The 24,525-nt window shown below is 42.1% G+C and overlaps 3 protein-coding genes and 1 long non-coding RNA gene across 13 annotated transcripts in view; 2 read left to right on the forward strand and 2 right to left on the reverse strand.

The window, feature by feature from the left end:
• The window catches only part of PXT1 (peroxisomal testis enriched protein 1), a 64,521-nt gene extending 62,467 nt beyond the window's left edge, over positions 1-2,054 (reverse strand). Inside the window, exon 1 of the mRNA XM_060162725.1 lies at positions 1,934-2,054. The gene's annotated coding sequence lies outside the window, so the exon portion shown is untranslated. The remainder of the gene's footprint in view (positions 1-1,933) is intronic.
• KCTD20 (potassium channel tetramerization domain containing 20) overlaps positions 1-5,680 on the forward strand; it is a 29,298-nt gene extending 23,618 nt beyond the window's left edge. For all 6 annotated transcript variants that reach the window (XM_060162723.1, XM_060162719.1, XM_060162724.1 and 3 more), the window contains 2 exons: positions 663-773; positions 2,111-5,680. In XM_060162723.1, coding sequence (XP_060018706.1) covers positions 663-773; positions 2,111-2,403 — 404 coding nt within the window. In that variant the 3' untranslated portion in view covers positions 2,404-5,680. The remainder of the gene's footprint in view (positions 1-662; positions 774-2,110) is intronic.
• The window catches only part of STK38 (serine/threonine kinase 38), a 44,939-nt gene continuing 25,790 nt past the window's right edge, over positions 5,377-24,525 (reverse strand). For 2 of the 5 annotated variants that reach the window (XM_060162714.1, XM_060162715.1), the window contains exons 7-14: positions 24,106-24,260; positions 19,892-19,994; positions 18,981-19,042; positions 14,063-14,180; positions 12,908-13,031; positions 12,643-12,738; positions 11,573-11,667; positions 5,377-11,083 (exon numbers count right to left, since the gene is read on the reverse strand). In XM_060162714.1, coding sequence (XP_060018697.1) covers positions 10,953-11,083; positions 11,573-11,667; positions 12,643-12,738; positions 12,908-13,031; positions 14,063-14,180; positions 18,981-19,042; positions 19,892-19,994; positions 24,106-24,260 — 884 coding nt within the window. In that variant the 3' untranslated portion in view covers positions 5,377-10,952. Of the gene's footprint in view, positions 11,084-11,572; positions 11,668-12,642; positions 13,032-14,062; positions 14,181-18,980; positions 19,043-19,891; positions 19,995-24,105; positions 24,261-24,525 lie in introns of those variants that run through there. The other 3 variants (XM_060162716.1, XM_060162718.1, XR_009542937.1) reach the window with 3 other exon arrangements.
• LOC132527289 (uncharacterized) lies at positions 7,000-15,241 on the forward strand. Its single transcript, XR_009542941.1, has 2 exons — positions 7,000-10,289; positions 10,779-15,241. It is a non-coding gene; the product is annotated as an uncharacterized LOC132527289 (long non-coding RNA).

Below are 24,525 nucleotides of genomic sequence, written 5' to 3' on the forward strand. Positions count from 1 at the left end.
GAGCCAGTTTATACTCACAAGACAATATATGATGGGTTTGTTTTCCATATGCTCACCAAGACAGAGTTTCACTGAACTTATCCTTGCCACTCTGATAGGTGAAAAACAGCATCTCACTTGAGTTTTAATTTGCATTTCTCACTTCATGAATGAGATTGAACATCTTTTTAAGAGTCATTTTCATTTCCTTTTCTGTTAACTGTAATCATGCCTTTTGCCCATTACAAAATTGGATTGTTAGTCTTTTCCTTAATGATCTGTAAAATCTATCTATTTGTGACCACTGTCTTTATAGACAAGGAAATTAGCCCTTTGTAATAAGAGTTGCAAATATTTTTCCCAGTTGGTTGTCTTCTTAGTTTTGTTTGGTGTTTTTGGATAAGCAGAGATTTTTTTTTTATGTAATCAAGTGTATCAGTTTTTCTTTTATGACTTCTAGGTTTTATGTCATATCCAGAAAGGTCTTTCCTACCCTGAGACTATAAAAATTTCTTGTATGGTTTCTTTCTTAAGGTTGATTTATTATTTAACATTTAATCTGTGATCCATATGGATTTTTTGGCATCAGGGCTCAGGTCATTAGTCTGAATATGTTAGCTCATCTCCTTCCTCTTACAGAGGTATTCACTCCGTGACTAACCCCAGATTTTTTTTTCCCCCAGTTCTTTATAGCTCTAAGCTCTATAGATTTTTCAAATATATTGAGAATCGGGATGTCGCTAAAACAGTGTTAAAGGAACGGGGCCTGAAAAACATTCGCATTGGAATTGAAGGTAAGAACATCCCAGTCAATATTCAGCTTGCATGGCTCATGGAGTAGGTTGGATCTGTGGCCACAGCTTTTGTCCTTAAAACCTGGCTTCCAAGGGCCTAGAGAACAGACACACATGGAAACTACATTCCTACCCAAGTTTGAAGATTCCTATTTTTGTTTTAGTTTGCCCTTACATTTCCTTGTCATTTTATTTCCAGTTGAAAATGCTTTAAAGCAGCTGTAGGAATAAGTTCCAGTTTACTGCCTCAGGATAAAGAGCAGTGAGGACTAGGTACTGGGCGGGTAAATGTAGCAGAGTTCGTGGGCTCACCAAGTGGGAGGGCCAGCCGTTTAGCCAACAGTCTTGGTGAGGATCTTTCTGCGATCTGGAAGGGTCCTTCTGAAAACTGTAACTTGGAGACTCATTTTATTCCACTACTACCTTTGGGGAGTGTCTGGATATATTGACAAAACTGCTTTAAATGATTTGAGCAATGGCTCCCAACCTGTGGTCTCCGTGGAAGGGTATTGGAGACTGATTCCCGGAGAGTGCTGAAGCCATTCTGGTCTCCCCTCCATGGGTCTTTGACTCTTGTGTTTTGCTACTCTAGCTGTCTTAATATTGCTCACAGAACCCGTCATTGTATCCAGCTTAAGTTGGAACTTAACGTTGGAAGAGATTTTTGAGATCATGTATTAAACCTCTTTCTACTGTGTCCTCCTTTGTCTCTTTGGAAACCACAGGGACAGAGTGACAGGGATCACTCCATTTCCCACAGCAGCCCATCAAACTGTCCTATCACGAGAATATTCTTCCACATATATAATAGATAACCTCCTCCCTCTTCTGTCGTCCTTCCAGTTCTAGCCTGTGAAGATATATACTCTGCATAAGATTTCTCCCATATCCCTGTAACTGACTTTCAGATATTTTAGGCAGCATCCCAGTTTTTTCTTTAGGCTTAAACATTTTGCATTTCCTTAACTACTTCTCATACAGGTTGCCCTCTAAGCAATAGAATTAGAGGACTAGAGTAACCATGCCCCAGTAGGATTTTTGTTCTATAGTATTGAAGCCAGTAAAATAAAGACTTCTGAAATTAGTAGGAGGCTTCTCCCCCTTCCATTAGAAGGGATAAAATTTTTGTTACTTCCCTTCTAAGGACAAGACCTACTAACCTGAGCAGGAGAGAAGCAAGCATGTAGGTGGCTGGGCCTCAGAGAACGTGGTCACTTCCCTGTAGTTTTCACATAGTCTTGGGATTTGGGAGGAAATTCATGTGGTTAGGAAGAAGGAAGTATGGAAACCAGAGTGAGCAATTTGCTGGGGTCATGATGGCTTTTTTCCCATTTCAGGTTATCCTACCTGTAAAGAAAAAATTAAGAGGAGACCTGGTGGCCGGTCTGAAGTGATCTATAATTACGTGCAGCGCCCCTTTATCCAGATGTCATGGGAAAAAGAAGAAGGAAAGAGTCGCCATGTGGATTTCCAGTGTGTTCGAAGCAAATCCCTCACTAACCTGGTAGCTGCTGGAGAAGATGTCTTGGAGGACCAAGAGATATTAATGCACCACCCACCTCAAGTGGATGAACTTGACCGGCTAAATGCCCCACTTTCTCAGATGGCTTCTAACGACTTTCAGGATTAGGGGCAGCTGTGGGCCCCTCTGCCGGCCTTTTCTCTGACTGGGATGCCCATAGCCAATCCTCCCCATGGTTTGTCTCACACTAAGTAGGAGACATGCTTCTCCCCCCTCCTTTCCTTTTCTACCATAATTAATGTGTGTCCTTTTCAGTAAGTCTGTGCCTCCGGCAGGAGATTAAAAAGGACTCACTGGTAATTAAGCTACCAGCTTTGCAGCAGCCCTGGTAACTTGAAAATTTTGGGTCTGGTGCTGTTCACCGAGTCTTTGCATAACTGCAAAAGCAGGAAAGGAGGTCAAGACTCCTGTTGCCTCATATTCAGCAAAGCAGTTCTCATCCTTTACACTCTGTTCTTGGCTTTTGTTTGTTTTATTTGGTTTTATACTAGGCAAATTACTTAGCAGCAAAGGGACCAAACTTAGAAGGAGACAATCTCTATCTTCTACAAGCAGGCACTAATTGGATGCCCATTAGAGGTTAGTGGAGATACCATCCTGGTGGCCTCTGTGCCCAGGTTGCATCTGGGAAGAAATAGGCTCTCATTCAAAATGTCCAAAGGAAATTCTTAGGAGCTTCAGTTCAGTTTTTTTTTTTATTATTGCAATGAACAATCCAAAACTTCACAGATTCTTTGACAGGAAGGATAATGTATGACAATGTTTATGAAACCTTTTTAGCTTCAAGGTTTTTGACCCTAAACAAATTGATTATTCATTTGGAGTGAAATTCACACTTTGATTATCCTGGCTTGGAATCTGGTGTGAAGCCATAGGTCTTCACCCTAGGCCAGCATGCTGTAGGTGTGGCTAGGAGACCTTAGATATGGCTTAAAAGCCTTTCAAGATGAAGGCAATGATTTCTCAGAAGTGCTCAGTTTCTCAGTAGAAAGACTAGTAAGAGCTCGGTGGGTAGGACTGGGGGTGAATCTGGGTGGGAAAACGTCACCTGCCTAGACTTTGTCTCAGTGCAGGGATTTTCGTTGTATATTCTTTTCATACTATGGAATGTTTTTAGGTATCAGGATATTTTAATTTTTGAAATAGCCTATCAGCTGCTCACACTGGGTAAAAAAACCATACTAATGTCATCTCCAAAGGAAGAATGAGTTGAAGGGAACTTAGGCCTGGTCATTTTGATTGATCTGTCAGCTCTGGGTTAACAGTACATGGTGTGTGACGACCCAGATCACTCCTCTGGGTACTGTAACCACCTCCCCTGATGTCTCCATGGCTGTTAACAGTAGAGCTAAATTTAGATTCTAGAGTCAGATGTGTCTTGAGATCTTTCCCATTTTATGGTAGAGGTTGGCCTTCCAATCACCTACCCTGAGCATGTACAAAGAGACACATAGTTTCCTTCAAGTTCTCTAAGAACAGGACTGGTTTTCTTAAATTCCATTTCCACAAGATACTGTAGGGCAAGCTACTTGATGCCATTTTATGACCTCCCTAGTCAGAATTCTCCAAAGGTGAAGTCAGATTAGGTGTTGACAGCTACTCTTTCCAGGCTTGAAGAACAAGAGTGTGTGACCAGGGCCAGTGTCACAGGGGACATCAATGCTGTGTTCCTTATTCAGAAAAATCAGTAGTAAGGGGTTAAACCGAGCCATCCCCCAGCTACAGAGTTATTCTGATTATCATTGGCATCCATTTTAAGGCTGATGGCCAGGGTTAATGTTTAGGGTTAACGTTATTTTGTAGCCAGGGGTAGTTTTATTCCTGTGAAAAGAATTGGCTGTTTGAGGTCAGGTTTGGCTTTGACCTTACTGGTACTACATTCATACCCACGACCAGCCAGGATAATTGTTTAATGGTGCTTCCTTTACACTTTGTGGTTGACTTCCATGCTACCACAAAGGAAATTTAACTTTTGTGTAGACTATAATAAGTATGTATAATTTCTGTTTTATAACTTAATATAACATTTAAGGGTAGACATGTCTCAGCTAACACTCTAAAACTTATTAGTCATTGCTTAGGTAAAAAGCTAGGTATGAAAGTGTGGCATGTACTTAACACTTTGTTCTACGTAAATGATTAATTTCCTCCGGCTTTCAAAAACCAGGTCTTTTTTTCCCCCAAAATTGGGTTAACGTGCTTTCAGCCCCAACCCTTAGGGTTCGAGTGAGCTGGAGATCTGTGGAGGTAAATCTGCCAGTGTTGCCACGTGGTGGTGACGGAGGGAAAAACTGGGCCCACAGGTTCCCTCTGGCGGAGAGGACATTTCTTCTGTACTCCACGCCCTTCCAGCCTGGAGCGCAGCATCACTGTAATTTGGTGGCTCCTTTCAGCCACAGCAGCTCTGTTCCCAGGGCCAGGACATCCCGTGGCGACAGGACCTCGCAGTTCTCGCAGGAACAAGAGCTGGGTTGCAGTCATTCCCTTCAGAGTCAGTTACTGGCCAGCTGGGCAACAGGTATTTCTAATTAAAAAGGTGAAACTCAGGTTTGGTGGTTTTTTCCTAAGTGCCTAAATAAGTAAGCCAGGCTGTTTATACAGAAACATTTTCATAAGAAAATGTTTTTACCCAGACTGTCTTATTCAGAGGTAGGTATCTCAGCAGGCCAAGATAAACCTGAATTTGAGGTTTAGGATCTGAGTTTGTGTCTGCATCAAATCATGTATTGTTGATTAGGAAATATTTGCCATTAAGGAATTGGGAGCAGGCAAGGAGACAGTGTTAAAATGTGTCTGATGAGATTACTTAATGGTTTCTCCAAAGTGGAGAAAAGGTATTAAAAGAATGACAGTAAAAAAAAAGGTAAGGAAGCTAGAAAGTAGCTGGATTTATTGCATGATATGCAGTAGCCAGTATTAATAACTAAATTCCATGTGATACCTAAGGTATACAGGTCTATGAAAATACTGTGGCATAAGCCCGGAAAGGATGGATAGTGTTCCAGCAGGTCCTTCTGTTAAGTAAAAACAATCAGAGCAGAGGCTTTAAATTGTCAAAGAGTGATGGGAGCCTTTATCGAGTAACAGTCAATAGAAAGTTAAGAATCAGTGATTTATTCAATGCCACTTCTTGCCATCATTTTGAAATTGTTAAACTGGGCATAGTTCAGAAAGCAAACCTGATACCTTTATGGGAGATGGAGCCACATCCGTGCTCTGGGTGGGATCACCTCTGCAAGAGAACATTACATTTTCTCTTAAAGGCAAAATGCTTGTAGGTTTTGCCTCTTTACTTTGTATTTAAAGTTGCACTTGTTCACCTACCAGTGTTTACGAAATCCTATATTTGGGATGCTTTTTCTATAATAAAATGTTATCATTTGTGTCCATGTTGTTGTTTTTTAGCAGAAAATAATATTGGAACTCAAGATATTAAAGGGGACGGAGAGTAGCAGCACGTGGACTGCCCAGGAGAGGCTCTTTCCTACAGCAGCCGGCGGGGGCGCAGCTGGCCTGGAGCCTGTATGTGCTTTTCCCACCCTGCTATTTCTTATAATTCACAGGTTCCAGAGCCATAATGGTCTGCTCTCTTTTGAGTTTCTGGTTAACTTGCATTCAAGACCCCTTGAACCCTCAAATCCAACCAAGTAGTACCCCACAAAACCAAATGTAAATTTGAAAGGTAAGATGACTCACAAACTTCTGTGTTCTACTTTTGGTTTCAAGCAAGTGAAAAGCATGGCAGGCATGAAAGGCAGCTTAAGGAGGTAGGGCAGGGTCCAGGCAGGTCCCTGGGAAACACTGCTTTGGGGCATCTTGCTCATCCTCTGCTGATTCGGCCCTCTTCTAGTCAGGTGCCTCCTGAGCTCCCCTCAGCACGCTTGGCCTGAGCAGCTTACTGGTGACACTGACAACTTGAAGGGGTGCTGAAGCCAGCCAGGGCCTCCCTGGCAGGCCTGCCTTTGTCAGCACAGAGGTTAAGAACATGCTCTGAAGGCATGGCCCGTTGAGTATGTTCAGTGCCAAGTGCTGCTTGGTCACAGGGACATGCTGACTAGGACACAGTTCCTCCCTTCAGAGGGCTCTTATAATTGCACAAAGACAGATCCATAAATAGTCCAGGTCACTCAGGAAGCGCATAAGGATGGAGTAGCCAGTTTTTACTATGAAAATTAGAGGAGAGTTCACAGGAGGGTTCTATACATGACACATGAACCAAACTGTGAAAGACAAATACTAGTCGTTTTGGATTCATGAATCCGAAAGGAAGTATTCCAGGCCAACGCAACTGTATAAGCAAAGATGCGAAGGTGAACTAGTTGCTTATTGTCATCAGGGAAGAGGATGGTGGGGGCAGGGGGAGGATAGTAATGCAGAGATAGGCCAGAGTAAGGAAGGGCCCTTGTACCTCAGACAAAGGTGTTTGGTCTCATTATATAAGCTCTCAGGAGCCTGAAGGATTTTATGCAGGAGAATAACATGATCAGACTTGAAATTTAAGAGTTTCTTTGGCAGCAGAGAGGACGACAGACTTGAAAGGGGAAGGACCAGGGACAAAGGTCAGCTAAGAGACCACAACAATGGACTCAGCAAGGAATGATGAAGACACTGGTAGGATGGACAATCATGCCCCAGAATTATATACGTTTACTGATGGGAATCATGTAAGAAATTTCTGGCTTGGACAGCAGGTAGAATGAGCTAGAAAAAAGGCTGTGGAGGCAAGAGGAGCTCCATAAGGACAGTTGGCACCTGTAAGAGGCCTTCCAGGTGGCAGTTTCTAATAGGCACTCGCCTACATGGGATCTAGAGTTCTGGGGAGAGATCCAGGCAGGATGGTCATTTTGCAGATCTCACCACAAAAACGGCAGCTGAAGCCACAGTATGGGGGAGATCACACGAGTGAAAAAAAGGCAAAGGCATTGCTCTGAGGAGCACCAGCATTTGGGCAGTGGCAGAGGAACTACCAAGAAGGAAGTCAGAGAGATGGGAGCAGAGTTTTTTGTTTTAACTCAACAGTGTGAGTGCAGCAGGTGGTCAGGTAGATGAGGGCTGAAGAGAAGCCAGTGGATGTGGCAGTTAGGACGCCAGTGAACAGAGGAGTGATTATTAAAATTAGTACTAGCACGTTTTGCACATGGGATAATTAATACTAATGTGTTTCACACAAGGGGAAGAAACCAGACTGAAGTGAGAGGGAAATGAAGTAACGAAAGTGACTGGAGAGTGTTTTTCAGGAAGCAATACTTACTCATAGCTCCACGCCTCTGTCACAGCACGGGACCATACCTACCAGCCTCCCAAATCCTGCACTGCTCACCTTCCCCTCTGCCAAATCACTGCTACTTACTAACACCTCTGGGAAGCTTCCTTAACCTTCCCAACAACTCAGGGTTGGCTTAATAGTACTGTTACAGCAACACTAACATACTAATAACTTTATAGTTGATGCTGCAATTCTGTTAAGCCAACTTTGTGGCTGGGAATTCTCTCCTCAAACTGATCTGTGGTTCAGAACCACAGTGGGCTTCCCTATTGCATCCCCAGTGTACCTGGGATTGAGCTCTGTATTTTATGAATGCTTAAGTATTATGTGGGCAAGATGTTTTTCTCTGAAAATATGCCTAAAGAGGCTTGTTTTTAAGTCAGTGTTGGTTTTGACAGATCATTCCAGGGAAATGGTTGCTAACTAGGAAAGGAAAATACCATTCACTGAATCCTTTTGCATTCAATTCAAAACACCGTTTGGGTTACACACAGAGGCCCAGGAGACAGTAACAGGAGAAGGTGATCCAGGAAATATGCTTTCCAAGGAAATGATTCAGAGAACAGTAGTAGCAATCAGTGGCAGAGGATTCCTACACTATACAGATGAGCGTTAAAATTAGCAATCTGCTGTTTCACAGCCTGACCATTAATCCCAAAGGATTCCTCTCACTTTTGAAATTCTTAAATAGGTACTGAAGAAAATTCTGATGTACTCCTGAATCAAGGAGTCTGAATGACATCAGCATTCAGTTTCATTTTAGTATGCAGTACAGTTCAAGTTCTATTATTTTCTAACTTCTCCTAAGAGACGGGACACAGAATTAGCTGTGAATAGGACCAACACTGAGCCAGTGGTTCCCGACATGTTTCTTGAAACTCATGAGCCTTGAACGACGATACATTGTTAGGCTGCATTTAACTAACCTCTGCCTGCAGTTCCCACCCTGGTTGGTCTTTGCCCCTTCCTCTTTGCCTGAGGGTCCTTTTCCTGACCCAGAGAAGGAGGTAAGAAGTGGGACCCATAAGACTCCTTAAATCTAAATCCAGAGACAGAGCCCTGCTCTGGTGGACACAGGGAGCTGAGAAGTCCATCCTGGGAGCTTGTGAGTTTCCTGGTCAACCCCAGGCTGAAAAAAAATGGGGCTGAGCTACAAACAGTTGTATAAAGGGTCCACCAGTTTACAGAACTTTCGTCGGCAGGTCTCCCCTTGGCCTAACTGCACTTACTGCAAGAGTGCCCACTGCCCAGTAACACTGAGCCAGGTGAAAAGAGCATAGACGTGAGGCCAACAGAAGACAGTCTCTTTACATGAACTCCAGTTCAGAAGACTTCTTCTCAGGGAACAAAAAAGCAGGTCCCATCTTCCCTGAGATGGTAAAGCATTTTGCCTAAAGGTGGTCTTCAGCGTTTAACGGTTTGCAGACAAAAGGGTCAGAGGAAGCCATCAGCACTCTGGCTCTTTGAATTATGAGCCACAGACTTACACTATTGCTTTCACACAGTTTATTCAGACATTTAAAAGTTAAAATGTGGGCATTCCCCCCCAAAAACAAATTATCCCCTGCCACTCCCCAACACACAGACTACCTACCACCCTCCCATTACCTCTCATTGTCCATGCTTACCACATACTCTTGCAAAACACATAGGGGTCAAGACCCCAACTATTTGGTAATCCAAAGAAGCTACAAAGTTACACAAAAGAATCTCACTTCCTTTTCACTAGCAAACCATGAATGAAAGAATAAGGGGAAACACATTACCTTCATCCAGAGTTAATATTTCCCTAATATTCTTTTTTCTTCCTCTAAGACATTAAAACCCAAAGCAGTTTCACTTACTACTGTAACTCTGATAGTCCATTTTTCTTTTTCTTTTCTGAATGGCTAAGCTAGGACATACTTTCCTTTCATAGCTGATGTTAACAACTTCAAGACTGGCAGAAAGCAGTCTCCCAGCTGTGGCTTGGCTATGACACTCTGCAACAGGCAAAGTTACCACATAGGTGCAAATGATGCTTTAAGAGTTATCAAAATTTTTAAAAGTAATAATGCATTAATATGGAGCCTCCACATTTTTCTGATGCAGCAAAAGTCCTCTAAAGGCGATGGCAGCTGTGAAAGAAAAGGCACTTTGTGCTAAAATTCAGAGGGTCTCTCTAGAGAACACCACAGCAGAGAGGCCTGGTCAGCCCAGGCCTGCACGTGACCCTTTAGGGTGAAGAGGACCATCCCCCAGGAAGGCATCTGCAAAGGAAAAATTTGTAATCATGATTCCAAGGCAAAATGGTTACTTAAAGTTGGGAGAGGAGAAATACTAAGAGGATACAAATACAGTTGCACCAGATTGAGGCGTGAACTTCGCACGGATTTGCAGGCTGGCTCTGCGCTTTGTATTGGGCTCGTTCCTTCACCACTTGCAGGGAGGTCTGGACACGGAGCAGGAGCAGCACCTTAGCCAAGAGGGTTCGAGGCCTCCTGCTTCTGCCTGGGCTCTCCTTGCTGTGTTCCCAGGAATAAACCGAGGTCCTTTTGGCAGCACTTGTGGGTATTGCTAGTCCACGGCAACATCCAAAGGGATTTTCTAATACAGCCGTGAAGAGAAAGTGAGGATTTTCCACGTGATCCAGGACTCCCTGGCAATCAATGCCCAGTGGCTTTTTGGGCCTTCTAAGAGCAACAAAGGATCAAGCTGGTATCTTCCCATCAACACTCAGAAAAGCAGCGTTTGAGTATTTCAGATGGGTAGAAGGAAATCAAAATGGACTGAGGGTCTTTATCCTAGTACCATAAATAAAGTGCACCATGAATGGAGGCTATAAAAAGCTACTTGCCTGAGGCTGAGGTTTGGGGAGAAACTACCACCATCACCCACTCAGAATGGTGGATCATTTCCTTCAGCCAGAATGCTGGCTACTGAAGCTTTCTTTATTGCTGTATTTCCTTAGTACTATGGAACTTTTAGCTGTAAAGAAAAAAATACTTGGTGGGCTTGGTAGCAAGCATATGTCACAAAATCACAGGAATTGGCTGATACTCAGTAAGTATATGTTACAATCTCAATGTTGGATGATGGCTGTTTTTCCCCCTTCATTCTGATGAACTTAGGAAAACTCAAGTTTTTTTAAAACATCAAATTGGCTCATGATGCTTCTAAAGAAGCAGGACAGCCATTAATGGCTGATGTAGTAAAAATGGTTGTCTTTGTTCTACAGGTCATCAGATGCATCATGGAAGAGAATCCACTTACTATCACATTTCAGGAGTTTACCATGACACGTTGGTAGGTTCCATAAACCTCTTCGAAGCTCTTTCAAAACAGTTATGTGAGAAGAAAACCATGATGTTGTACAAAGAACTGCTCGATTTAGGATCCCATTTCAAGGAAACTACTTTGCTGCTTTCATGTAGGAAGGTATTGCCCCCCGTGCAGTCAGACCCTCAAAGCGCTTGTATGTGTAATTGATGAAGACCCAGTCTTTGTTCTTGTAGTCAGTGTCAGGGTGATTACTTGTTGCCACTGGGAAAGAAACAGATGTGAGAGTTGATTCACTGCCTTACCTTGATGGACTACTCAGTACTGACACTCAGTACATGACATTCTGAAGAACATATCACAGCTTCTATCTGGGAAAAGTTATTTTTCACTCTGCGAAATTTCTACATTTGCCTGCCTATGTTCTCTGAACCTCATGTTTTTCACAATATTTTAAAAGTTTTATTTTCTCATTTCTGTCATTTCAGATTACCTAATCTTTAATTTAATAAATAACAAGAGAACAAATCTTTGTGGTTCACCCATCCAGCTGAGCAGGCTAAATATGGGTGTTTGTATTCACTACTTTCCATTCAACAAGGTCTCACTGCTGCCCTGCATTAACACTGGAAAAATACTTACAAAGAGCCTGCAGTTCCTCTCCATGTTCTCTACCCTGATTTGTAAACATCACCCCAAAATTTGGGGGAAATAATGCACTTATAAGGCAGCCTGAGGCAGTGGTAGAATTACCTGTTGGCTTAAGAATATCAGATTCTGGAAACTCATCGAAGTTTGAGGTATCATCAATGCTTTTGATTTCAATAGATATTGCAGCAGGCCTCTCTCTGCCAAGGACAGACATGCCAAAAATTACTACGGTTAGTAAACATATGGATCACAAGTAATCAAGTCTTTCTCCAAAAAAGACCCCTGGTCTGACAAGGGAAGACTGTCCACTGGCAGGCAGCATTAATTTCCTTTGAAAAGCTTATGACCACTGACCAACCACACCAGCTGACTACAACCAAACAAAACTATGATGAAAAAAATGTAACAATTATTCATAGCTAGGAAGAAAGACAAGAAAAATAAGGAGAAATTAAAATCCAAAGTTAGCACACTCTCCCTGACAGCCTGCCCTGTCTGCTGAAAAGGGAAACTGAACCTCTAAATGCCCCCTCGTGCAGGGCTCTGCCCCTCTTCTACCAGAAGTGCCAACGAAGTAGAGTGGCTAAAAGGCAAAGGTAGAAATCACAAGCATGCGAATTAGAACACTACTATGAAAGGGATGACAACTTCATCTTCTGCTCAACCAATGAATGCTGAGGAGGGAGGTCTGTGCAGCGCTGGCAGCTCTCTGCGAGCCCTGTCCGCAACAGTTTCACGTTTCCCCTCCACTCCCCCTCTGCGCCCTTCCCCACTCCATCCTTCTTCCACTCCTCTCTTCCTTCTCTGTCTCCCAGTGATAGCCTCCACCCTAGGGGCAGGGACAGTCCTGCTGGTGGCTCCTAACACTAGAGAAGTTGGTGTGTTCTTGGTAAAAGCAAGTGCAACACAATGCTTAGGTGGTCCTTTCACCGTGGAATCCAAAGTTCACTTCACTTTGGAAATGACTGCTGGCTTCAACGTGTCCCATGGCACATGGGTGACAGGAAACCCCAACTCCCAATCCTCGCCATGAATGAAAATCAGGAAAAGACCCTGAATTTCTAAGAAGCTCTCTTCCCATACTTGGCTTGCCAGTAGTGGTGCTTCTAAATTAGTATTAAGCAAACTACAGACTTTCTGAAATTATCCTGAAACTTTGTATACGGATATACCTGATATGTTCCCAGTCAACACCTTCAAAAAAAGAGTTACTTTTGATTTCCTCAACTCCAGGGGCTCCAATTCTATGTTCCCATTCACAGCAGAATCTGGAAAAGACAGAGGCCTTTCAGCATACCTCAAGTAGTCTCTTCAGAAAAAGAAAAGGAGAAATGGGAGGAAGGGGGGACCAACCCAGGAAATGATGAAAATTTTTAAAAATAGATTCACTCATGTCGAAAAGCCTGGCTGGGGGACAGGGGAAATGTTCTCTGATACCTCAAAATTAGATCCTTGGCTTTCTCAGAAATAGGAACTTCTGGAGGAAAAGTCAAAGTTTCTTTCCAGTTCATCACCTTCTTATATGTCTCTTGAGGGGTCTCAGAACAGAAAGGTGGGTAGCCTGTAATAAAAAGGGAACTTCGGAGCTCTCACATCCCAGAACTTTGAATCTGAGATTATTCCCCTTAATCTGATTCTAATATATCTTTAATGATCCTATATGTCCTTCCCTACATGACATGGACAGGATTTCCACTCACCCCAGGAAACATCTAAACCAATTGTTCATTTTCCCCCAAACTCCTAAACCCAAAGTGAAGTTGTGCTTCTGGTACCACTAGGGAGCCAGCTACTAGCTGGAGCTGGAAAAAGGAAGGAGGACAGAAGCAGAGTTGCAGAGGCGGGGCTCACTGTGCCCAAAGAGGAAAACGAAAGGATGAAACAACATCATTAAGAAATGACTCCATTCTAGGAATATCCTTATTTGGGAAAAGTGACCACCATGCCTCTCTTTGAGAACTACAGGTGAGAAGGATAGTCACCGTAATACTCCACCTGCCCTCTACACAGACCACATCCGCCTCCACAGGCATGTGTCCAGTGTTCCCAAAGACAACACAGCCAGACGATGCCACACCAGTCATTCACACAGATTCACTCAGGGCCACCACGGACAGATGGGCTCTCCTAGTGCTCAGGCATATGGCCAGCCCCACAGATGTGTCCCCTAAATACACAGACATACCAATCAACAGGGAGAGAGGTACGAGGGGTCCATGCTCTGAAGGCTTTGAGAGAGAAGGGGGGACAGCAACTAAGAAGTAGAGTGCTCGAGACACAGCCCAGTGAAGGCTCTCTGTATACAATGGGTGTTTAATAAATGCCAGTGAATGAAAGAGTTGCTAGATGGAGAGGATGGAAAAGTCGAAGAAAACCATGATAAATGATCAACAAAGCCACGAGAGGGTGCCAGGGAGCCCTAATATAGTGGGATACATTTGATGGCCCAGCGTTTTCTACCTAGGAAACTTCACTTTAAAAGACGAGGGGGGAAAAGTGCTCTTAGATGACCCCCACCTGAAACAGTCTATTATCAACATAGGACTCTTTCCTGACTGCACAGAAAAAGTCCTCTGAAAGCACGCAACTTACCAATGAGCATTTCATACATGATCACCCCCAGCGACCACCAATCACAGAGCTTGTTGTACCCGGTCTGCATGAACACCTCAGGAGCAATGTAGTCAGGAGTGCCTACTGTGGAGAAGGCCTGAAACATGTACACACATCAGGAAGCCCAGCAGGAAGATGGGTGCCCAGAGTTCTGTTCTAGAGACCAAAGGCTACAAGTATCACCTAGAGCTACCCACAAACTAAATAAGCAGGATGGCCCAGCAGCTTAATGGCAAGTCTGGCTTGCCAGAGAACTTCCAAAATGAAAATAAAGCTTTGTCAGTGAGGTGAGACCATTCACTAGGTCAAAGGTATCTGTCGTAGCAACTAGTACCATAACTGAGCACCCAGTAAGTGCCAGGCCCTGTACTCCTTTTATGCTTATGAGCCTATGACAAAACTCAGCAAAGAGGACCTTATTCGCCCAACTTTGCAGATAAAACTCTGACGCCCAAAACGGCTTTGCCCAAGGCCTCAGAACTAGTTAACTGGCAGAGCCTGGTTTGGAAATTAAATATCTTGCTCAAAACCATCCCTCTTTCCACCTCTTTAATTTGGAAAATCATAAAGGGAAACTTTATTATCAAAAGCTAAAGTTATAACCTATTGGTCAAAGGTTTATAAATATCTGCTTATCAAACTGAAACATTTATGTAACTAGTTCTTAGAAGAGTATTTTCTAAATTCAAGTAATCTACTCTCATATACCAGGACTACAATACTAGGGGAATTACAGTCAAAAAGCCTTCCTGTGCTCAGCATTTGAGGGCTTACCACATGGAAGGCTCTAATCTAAGTGCTTTCCATATTATACAACTTCTAAAGTTAAAAGCTACAGCTGTGTGGACTTTTAAAAATAACTTATTATGAAATACTGCAAATATACAGAAAAAAAAGCAGACAATACAACATCCATGTATACATTACCCATGTTAAAGAGAGGTTAATAATCTGTGATATTTGTCTCAGATCATTCCTTTTGAAAAGAAACAAAACTACAGAAATGATTAAAGCCAGAATCCTCCTCTCCCCACTGAAGTCATAACTATCCTGAAATCATAACTACCCCTGTGCTATGCTTGTATGGATATTTGTATAAATGACATATAATTTCTTGTATATTTCAACTTTTAATAAAGGGTTTCATACCGTACTGCATTATTCTATAGTGCTAAAACTTGTTTTTACTCCATATTATGATTTTGAGATTTATTCATGTAGCTCTAGTTCACCAATTTCACTGCTGTACACTATTCCATTATACAAATGTCACAATGTTTTTTATACATTCTTCTCTAAATAAACACTTACATTGCTTCCAATGTTTCACTATAACAAGTAACACCTGAATAAACATTCTTGTAACACGTCCTGGGCACTGGGTAGTATTGCTGGGTCTTGCATCATGAGCATCTTCAACTTAATCAGACATCATCCAGTTGTCCTCCAAGGTGGTTACATCTATTTAACATGCCCAGTGGGATGAGCTCCTAGTGCTCCACTTTCACCAACACTTGTCTTTGTCAGACTCTTAAATTTTTACCAATCTGATGAACATGAAATAGGATCTTGCTGTTTTAATTTGCATTTCCCTTATTTCTAGTAAGGCTGAGTGCATATTCATATGTTAATTAGCCATTCAGTTCTTTTTTCTGTGAATTACTACTGTTCGGATCCTTTGACCATTAGTTGTTTTTTTCAGTTGCATCATCTTTTTTCTTACTGATTCCTTGGAATTCTTTCTTTTTTAGCTTTTCTTTTTGGCCTCACGGCTTGTGGGATCTTAGTTCCCCGACCAGGGATCGAACCCTGGCCCTGGCAGTGAAAATGTGGAGTGCTAACCACTGGACCACCAGGGAATTCCCTCGTAGTAATTCTTTATGAATCCAAGGCATTAATCCTGATTCATCAGAACATTAATCCTTTATAGTTTTATATATTGCAAATATCTTCTCCCAGACTGAGGCTTATCATTTTTATTATGATTTTTTAAATTTGTTACATACCAAAAAATTACCAAATTATGAAGCATAATAAAATGAATACCCATGAGTCCAAATGAAGAACCAAAATATGTATCACTGATATTATTCAAGCTAACAGTGTACCCACCAGCCCATCCTCCTGCCTCTCCTCCTAACCCCCATGCTCAATTTTATGTTTATCATTCCTCTGCCTTTATCTTTTTTATTTTTATTTTTTGGCCACACCACACGGCATGCAGGATCTTAGTTCCCCGACCAGGGAATTGAACCCATGCCCCCTGCAGTGGAAGTATGGAATCCTAACCACTGGACGGACAGGGAATTCCACTCCTCTGCTTTTAAAAAGTAATTTTGGGGCTTCCCTGGTGCCGCAGTCGTTGAGAGTCCACCTGCCGACGCAGAGGACACGGGTTCGTGCCCCAATCCGGGAAGATCCCACATGCCGCAGAGCGGCTGGGCCTGTGAGCCATGGCCACTGAGCCTGCGCATCCGGAGCCTGTGCTCCGCAACGGGAGAGGCCACAACAGTGAGAGGCCCGCGTACCACACACACACACAAAAAAGTAGCAGGCAGGGTGAACAATTATATACGTTAGGCTTAACCTAGAGCAATAAATTCATATTAAGCATTAACTAATATTAACCTTCAACTTGGTACTAGCTGAATGGGATCACTTACGACAGGTCAAAAGCACAGGGCTAACTGACCTTTTTTTGCGTGTGTGTGTGTGTGGTTCGCGGGCCTCTCACTGTTGTGGCCTCTCCCATTGCGGAGCACAGGCTCCAGACGCGCAGGCTCCGCAGCATGTGGGATCTTCCCGGACTGGGGCACGAACCCGTGTCCCCTGCATCAGCAGGCAGACTCTCAACCACTGCGCCACCAGGGAAGCCCTAACTGACCTTTTGAAGACTGAAAGTTAGCTTTATTTTCTTCAAGTTATCAGAGGAGGTCATATGAGGATGACCACTTCTACTATAGATGGAGTAAAAAGGCAAGAACCTTAACCACAGCATGAGAACCTAAGTTTATTCAGATTAAAAAACATTAACTATTAAAGAACACTTAACTCCAAATATGGAACTTGGGACATTTCCTTCCTTATAGACCTATAAGGGGTTCCTAGTAAGTCTGACATGACCCTTTGGCATATGTCAAAGGGCATAAAGCTTCTCAGAGTACAAGAATAATTTAAGGTATTTAAGCTTAATTACCCCCAAAATTACAGTCGCCAAAGGTTAAATCTTAGTTTGCTTTAAAAAAAAATTTTTTTAATCACAGAAGATTCCTTACCTTTTGTTACCCTCCAAAACATAATTATCAGTCTCCCAATAATGCAGGAGCTACTGTTTAAGAAACAGTCTCTTAGACAGAGGGTCTCAACTTTCACTGCACAGTAGAATCACCCAGAGCCCTTTTAAAAATCAGATAAGATACCGAGACTATATACCCCAAACCAACTGCACCAGAATCTCTTGGGGTGGGACCCAGCATCAGTAAGTTCTGAAGTTCCCTAGGGGATTCTGGTATGTAGCCAAGGCTAAGATCTACTGCTCTATGAGAGACATAATAGAAGCGCCTGACCAAATCTGCTCCTGACATTCCCTAATCCTTAACAAACTATGAAAAGAAGGCTATGATGTGACTAGCTATACCAAACTTAAGTATCCCCAAGTTAATGTTAGAAAAGATATCACAGATTAATTTCATTTTCTACATTTCCAAAACCCAGGTTTAACATAAAAATCATAATATTCAAAGCATGGTCTTGAGACCCACTGATGGGCCTTAAATGAATCCAAAAAATGCAAGCCTTTCTTTTGATTCTTTCTTAATCCTAAGGCTTCCACTTTCACATATGACTAACAGGTACTTAGTAGCAACCTGCTAAATGAGTTATTAAAGATACTATAGAGAACTCTAATTCACTATTTTACTAAGAAGTCTGGCCAAAACACTGTATTTGGCAAACCTGCCAAGTTACAACTGTATACACCAACAAGCAGAAGTGCCACTATTTCTAGCGAATACACATGCATGATCATCATTCCAAGTTAGTCATAGTTTTCCATCCCTGCTATTCTTGCTTTCTAATGACCAACTGCTATAGTTTAGCTTTACTATTTTCAATTTGCTATTGGGTTTCTAGGAAAGCCTAAGTATGTAGTGATACACATTTCTATTATATCTGGTCAATAATTCTCCAATAACTAGACACTGGGATATGTGCATTGCATTTTATGAACCAATGAGTCAGAATAAAAGTTTGCCTAGACAGCAGTATTTCACTGGTGAATTTGTACTATTTAAATAAATTCCAACATGCTATTGATATCAAGGTAAATGCAATAATGTTACTTATTTTTAAGCTTGTGGGGCATAATTTTATGTGTATATACTCAAATACTAGTAAAGTAAGCATTTCCCTTAAATTTCTCTCCAGTTTTTATCACCAAGTTCCTTTTTCCACCATAAAGTAGGAAAGGATGGGGCAGGTGAACTGATTTGACTCAGTGAATCAAACTTTTTAAAGTTTGAGAACCACAGCCTTAAAGCTCTGGGGAGGTATTTGTACTTAGTTTCATTTTGCGAGAACTCCATCTTAAATATAACCCCTTTACCACCATAAACATAGGGAAAAGGTAAAACAGGAAGGAAAGGGGTTGTCACCAATGTAAAAGGTCAGAATGAGGTCATCCACTGAAAATGTCACAACCAGAACAACCTCATATTATCTGCCCTCCTTCAAAAGATTACTTTTGGCGCTACCAACATAATGACAGTGCTCTATTAAGGTAATTTAAAACAAGGAATAGGTAAGCTGCAAACATTTATCAAATGCAAATTTATGTGCATACTTTTAAACTGATTCATACTTGGTTTGTAGCATTTAAGAAGCCACAAATATTACTTACTAGCTGACGTCTGTTTCTTTTCCAGGTTTCTGCTTTCCTTTTGGAATTCATGTTCTGAAAAGCTAAAAGCAGAGAAAACAAGTTCTAATCAAAGTTCAGGAATAAAGTTTACTACTTTTTTAGGCTCTGGTTCAAGCCACATGAGACCCTCAAGTCTTGCTTTTCTGCCCATACATCAATAACTCTGGATGACACATTTCCCAGCAAATTCATAAGCCCAAATCAGAGGCTCTAAAGCATTAACTCAAAGAATCACACAATAAGAGTTGTAAGCCACACTTCTATGTGGATCAGGTGGCCAGAGAGGACACGGACAGACCTTAAACAAAATTACAGGGAATTTAATCAGAATCACAGGGAATTCAGTCTCATCAGAAGCAAAGGTCCCAAAGTGGACCTAAAACATTCACAACTTCTCAAAATTACTATCAAATTTCCAACAGTAGTAACTTACATAATCAGAGACTTCTGAATATATAATACACTATGGACATAAGCTTCTCAAGGATGAACTGTAATTTTACTACAGTTTCAATGGTTTGATAGAGTGAAAGTAACTCATAAACTTCTTTCTGCCATGACAGAAAGAAGCACCAAGGATAAATATAATCTGGAGTTGTTCCCAGGACTCTTTCCTCTACTACTTTTGCTTGCCTGCTCCTTATTCATCCCTTGTAACCTTCTCAAAAGCTCCAAAGAATGCTCTTTTGGACATCTGCCTTTAACACATTTGGTAGCCTTCATCTTGCCTCACCATATAGTACAAATCACAGGCAAACCTGGGAAGGTATTTTTACTCTCTAAAGACTCAAACTGTGAGAATCTCCTAATCCATCCCACATATTTTGGTTACCAGGGGAACAGCTCCCAGTTAAGGGATAAAAAGGCTAACATCACTGTTGAACACTTACTGAAATCACTGGGGAGGCTGTGGTTCAGATTCCTATAAAATTCTGTCCTATGTGCTTTTTTCAGTCCTGTGCAAAGGCCAAAGTCAGAAAGTTTCACGTGGCCCTATGGGGAGGAAACAAGGTAATGAATGGATGAACATTCATGGATGTGGAACAGAACATTATCTTCTCCAGCTCTGTGCAGTATCCATTGCAGCTCCACAGCCAAAGGATGCTGCTTTTTCTTTTACTACAGGGAGAAATATACAATAGCAAACAAATTCTTTAAAGATCACCCCAAATCCTATTATACAAATAAAAGTATTTTCATTTTTGCACATTACCTTTGTTTTTGTCCAAATATAAACTTTAAAACTAGTTGAAGCCTCCATGGCATCTAACTTTTTTTTCACTTTTTTAAAATATTGAAATATAGTTGGCATACAATATTATATTAGTGTCAGGTGTATCCACAGCATCTAATTTTACTTGTTAAACTAACTCAATCAAATATTCTTCTGTTTCTTCAAAATCATCTTTAATGTCTACATAATATTCAAATGACTTAGTACATCACTGTCTACCTATCCCCCGATACTGGATGTTTAATCCACTCTCAAAGCACCCCTGTGCCAGAGAGGGCCTGTGTTCCCAACCCTAATCACGCATGGTACAGAAGATGGTCTTAATAAATGGCTGTTAAGTGATGAGTAAATAAACAAATCTTTGTTCATATAGCTTTTTCCCCACATGAGTTATTTCATCAGAATAAATGCCAAGGAGTAAACTATTCCAAAGACAAAGGGAATAAACTTTATTGCACAGTTATTGACAAGTACTGCCACACTGTATTCCAATCGTAAGTCTCTGACTTTATCATTCTCTTCAAAGAAAACTCACACCTCCTGTGAGCCAGGCACCATGCCTTTAAGTGTGCTGTCTCATTCTTAAGCCACACTTCAGACTCAAGAGTCATTAAATGACTTTGGGGTGAAATGGCAGAACCAAAGCCAGAAATCAATGCTCTCTCTCTCCAGACCAGGATTACTTAACCTCTCCAACCCCCTGATCTCATCTGGAAAATGGGAATAATGATATCTTCCTGGCAAGAATGATGGGAATTAATGCATGTAAGTAAGCCTCCTAACCTGGTACCTGGCACATGCCTAGCCCTAAGGAAGAGGAAGATGTTCTTGGGGTGGTGAGATTTTCCTTGCAGGACATTTGGTCCACGCCAAAAGGTCCTTGATACTTGGCTCTGTCCAAAACCATTTGGCATGGACACTTTGGATTGGACCAAATTGCAAGGAACTTTTTGCATGGACCAAACGTCTTACGAACATTTTAGACAGGACCAAGTGTCCACTAACCAAAATTTTAAGTAGATAAGGAGGTAAAACCAAAAACAGGGGAGGGACTCCTGATGCTCAGGGATCTATACTGCTTGCTCAAGGTCACACAATTAAAAGTGATGTGGCCAAGGTCTGAGCTCCAATGACTCATCTGTGGTCTTTCCATGATACCACCTTCCTTCAGTCCGTAGGGTCAGGTTTTTGGAGGTTTTTTTTATCCCATTAGGGGTGTGTGTGTGTGTGTGTCTATCTGTCTGTCTTTGGTAAACCACCAAAGACAAAAGACAGCTTTGGGCCTGCTAACCTAGTATCTTCCTTTAAGACTTGCAAATAACCTGTTCTGCAAGCCAAGGAAGTGTTTTATAGTTCTCATAATTACATGATTTACCTGGACACCTCCAAGAAAAAGTGTCTTAAAAAGCAGTGCCGGGGCTTCCCTGGTGGCGCAGAGGTTATGAATCTGCCTGCCAATGCCGGGGACATGGGTTCGAGCCCTGGTCCGGGAAGATCCCACATGCTGCGGAGCAACTAAGCCCGTGCGCCACAGCTACTGAGCCTGTGCTCTAGAGCCTGCAAGCCACAACTACTGAGCCCATGCACCACATCTACTGAAGCCCATGCTCCACAATAAGAGAAGCCACCACAATGAGAAACCCACGCACCACAACAAAGAGTAGCCCCTGCTCGCCACAACTAGAGAAAGCCTGCGCACAGCAACGAAGACCCAACGCAGTCAAAAATAAATAAATAAATTTATTTTTAAAAAAAAGCAGTGCCTGGAGCAAGTGCTATTCAAACCTAAATTTTCAGGGAACTCTGTAGCTCTTCTGAGTATACAGGGAGAACTCAAAATGTCTACATTTTCTCTTCTATAATCTATATGGCTAAACACATATATGAGCTCTCCTCTACAAGTCTGGGCTAGCATATGGTAGAGAGCATGTCTGCACCAAACAGGGTTCCCAAATCCACCTCAGCTAGACTGAGTCCCCAAGCTCTTGGCCTTCAGTATGTTTGCTGACCATGAACACAGACTACGGCCTACAACTAAGTGAGAACTAAGGCACCTGGGGTACAGGACCAAGGCATCTGAACCCAAGACCACACAAAGTAGGGCTACTGCTTTGTTAAAAATATATCTGGGACTTCCCTGATGGCGCAGTGGTTAAGAATCCGCCTACCAATGCAGGGGAAACGGGTTTGATCCGTTCGGTCCGGGAAGATCCCACATGCGGTGGAGCAACTAAGTCTGACAGCCACAACTACTGAGCCCACACGCTGCAACTACTGAAGCCTGCGCGCCTAGAGCCCGTGCTCCACAACAAGAGAAGCCACCGCAATGAGAAGCCCACGCACCGCAACGAAGAGTAGCCCCCACTCACTGCAACTAGAGAAAGCTCACGTGCAGCAATGAAGACTCCAGGGAGCCAAAAATAAATTAATTAAAAAAAAATAAAACCCTTCTATCAGGCACAGTTTAAAATATATATATATATATATATATATATGTATCTGAACTTAAGGACAGAAAAATAATTTCATATACATTAACATTTTAAAAGCAGAATACCAAGCTATTTACTTTTACGATGCTAACTAACTGTACATAAACTGACACAAACAGAAAAGGTACTGAAGCTATTTTACTAGAACAGTGGTGATCTTCAAACGATAACATTATAGGTATTTTTCTTCTTTATAGCTCTCTGTATTGTTCAAACTTTCCACTACGTATAGACATTATTCTTAAAATAAAGAAAAAAACTATTAACTAGAAGAAATTATCTGACAAACCTCCTACCCTCTTTAAACAGAAAGATTAAGGTTTTCAAAGAAAGTAGACCAAAACTTCAGATTTTTCAAAGACTGTTATCAAAAGACAGTAAGAGAGGGCTTCCCTGGTGGCGCAGTGGTTGAGAGTCCGCCTGCCGATGCAGGGGACACGGGTTTGTGCCCCGGTCCGGGAAGATCCCACATGCCGCGGAGCGGCTGGGCCCGTGAGCCATGGCCGCTGAGCCTGCGCATCCGGAGCCTGTGCTCCGCAACGGGAGAGGCCACAACAGTGAGAGGCCCGCGTAACGCAAAAAAAAAGAAAAAAAAGACAGTAAGAAAGAAAAATACCCTAGGAGTTAAATTTACTTTCTTACTTTAAAGAAAAATTCAGTCTAGACAACAATTCTATGTACCAGAACACAACAAGCTAGAATTTTAGAGCTGGAAGAGACTTTGGAGCTTCTCTGGATCAATATATTCACTTTATAGATAAGTGAGATCCAGACAGTGGAAGAACTTGCCAAGGAGCATCCAACAATTTAGCAGCATAGGGATTCTCTTCTGATTTGCTGTGAGTTTAAGAATCAGGCAACTAACCTCATTTGCATGTCTAAAGATGACTAAAAAGACGCCATCACAGAGACTGAGTAGGACTCTGCCTTAAGCAGAGGGCACAGGATTTGGAACCTGAACTTTGTAGCAGATTACTGTTGCTGTCGCCTCACTTCCTGGTTCTTGGCTGGGATCCTCAACAGATGAGGTTGCCCAACAAAAGGGTTCTCAATAGGTGATGCATTAGTATAGTTAATTATATGCTAAGAGAAGATGACATCTTTGGCTATATTACAAAATAACTTAAATCAATTTTATTCTTCATCATTTTCCAAAATGTTCTTTATCTTTACGAGGAACTGTTCAGTCAAATTATGGAATTCATAAGCCTTTCAGAGAAAGTAAGTAAAAGCAAACTTACCTGAAAGAAAAAGAAAAAAATGTACCGGGTAGCTCACAGCTCCCCTACTGTGATTACTGCAAGCCACGCAGGTGTTAAAGCAGAGGCTGCTAAGACAGGTGAAGACACGCTGATCAGGCTGCTACTCCCCACAGTACCTTGCTGTCCAGGAGAAGGTTGTCTGGTTTGATGTCTCTGTGGATGAATCCGAGTTGGTGGATGGAGTCTATGGCTAATACTGTCTCTGCTGCATAAAACTGAGTCTCCTCTTCTGTCAGTGTGTCTTTCTTCATCAGCAGGGTCATCATGTCCCCTGGAAACAAGATACAAAGTACACACACACACACAAAACAACACACGAATAAATGCCAGTTTTCAATGTGTCTCCCCTATCTGCCAATGTAAGGCGGTGCTAAACAGGCCTCTGCTCTGTCCCAGAGATTACCCACTACGGGCGGAAATGCCCAATATGAGCAGAAATGGTAAGCAGTTTCTAACACTTACAAGGTAAAATTCACAGCCAGGGATTGCACAACACTTTCACCTAAGCTAACTGATGCTGACCCCTGAGCTGTGAT

Source organism: Lagenorhynchus albirostris, chromosome 10 (genome assembly GCF_949774975.1).
Source record: "Lagenorhynchus albirostris chromosome 10, mLagAlb1.1, whole genome shotgun sequence".
NCBI classification, from domain to species: Eukaryota; Metazoa; Chordata; class Mammalia; order Artiodactyla; family Delphinidae; genus Lagenorhynchus; species Lagenorhynchus albirostris.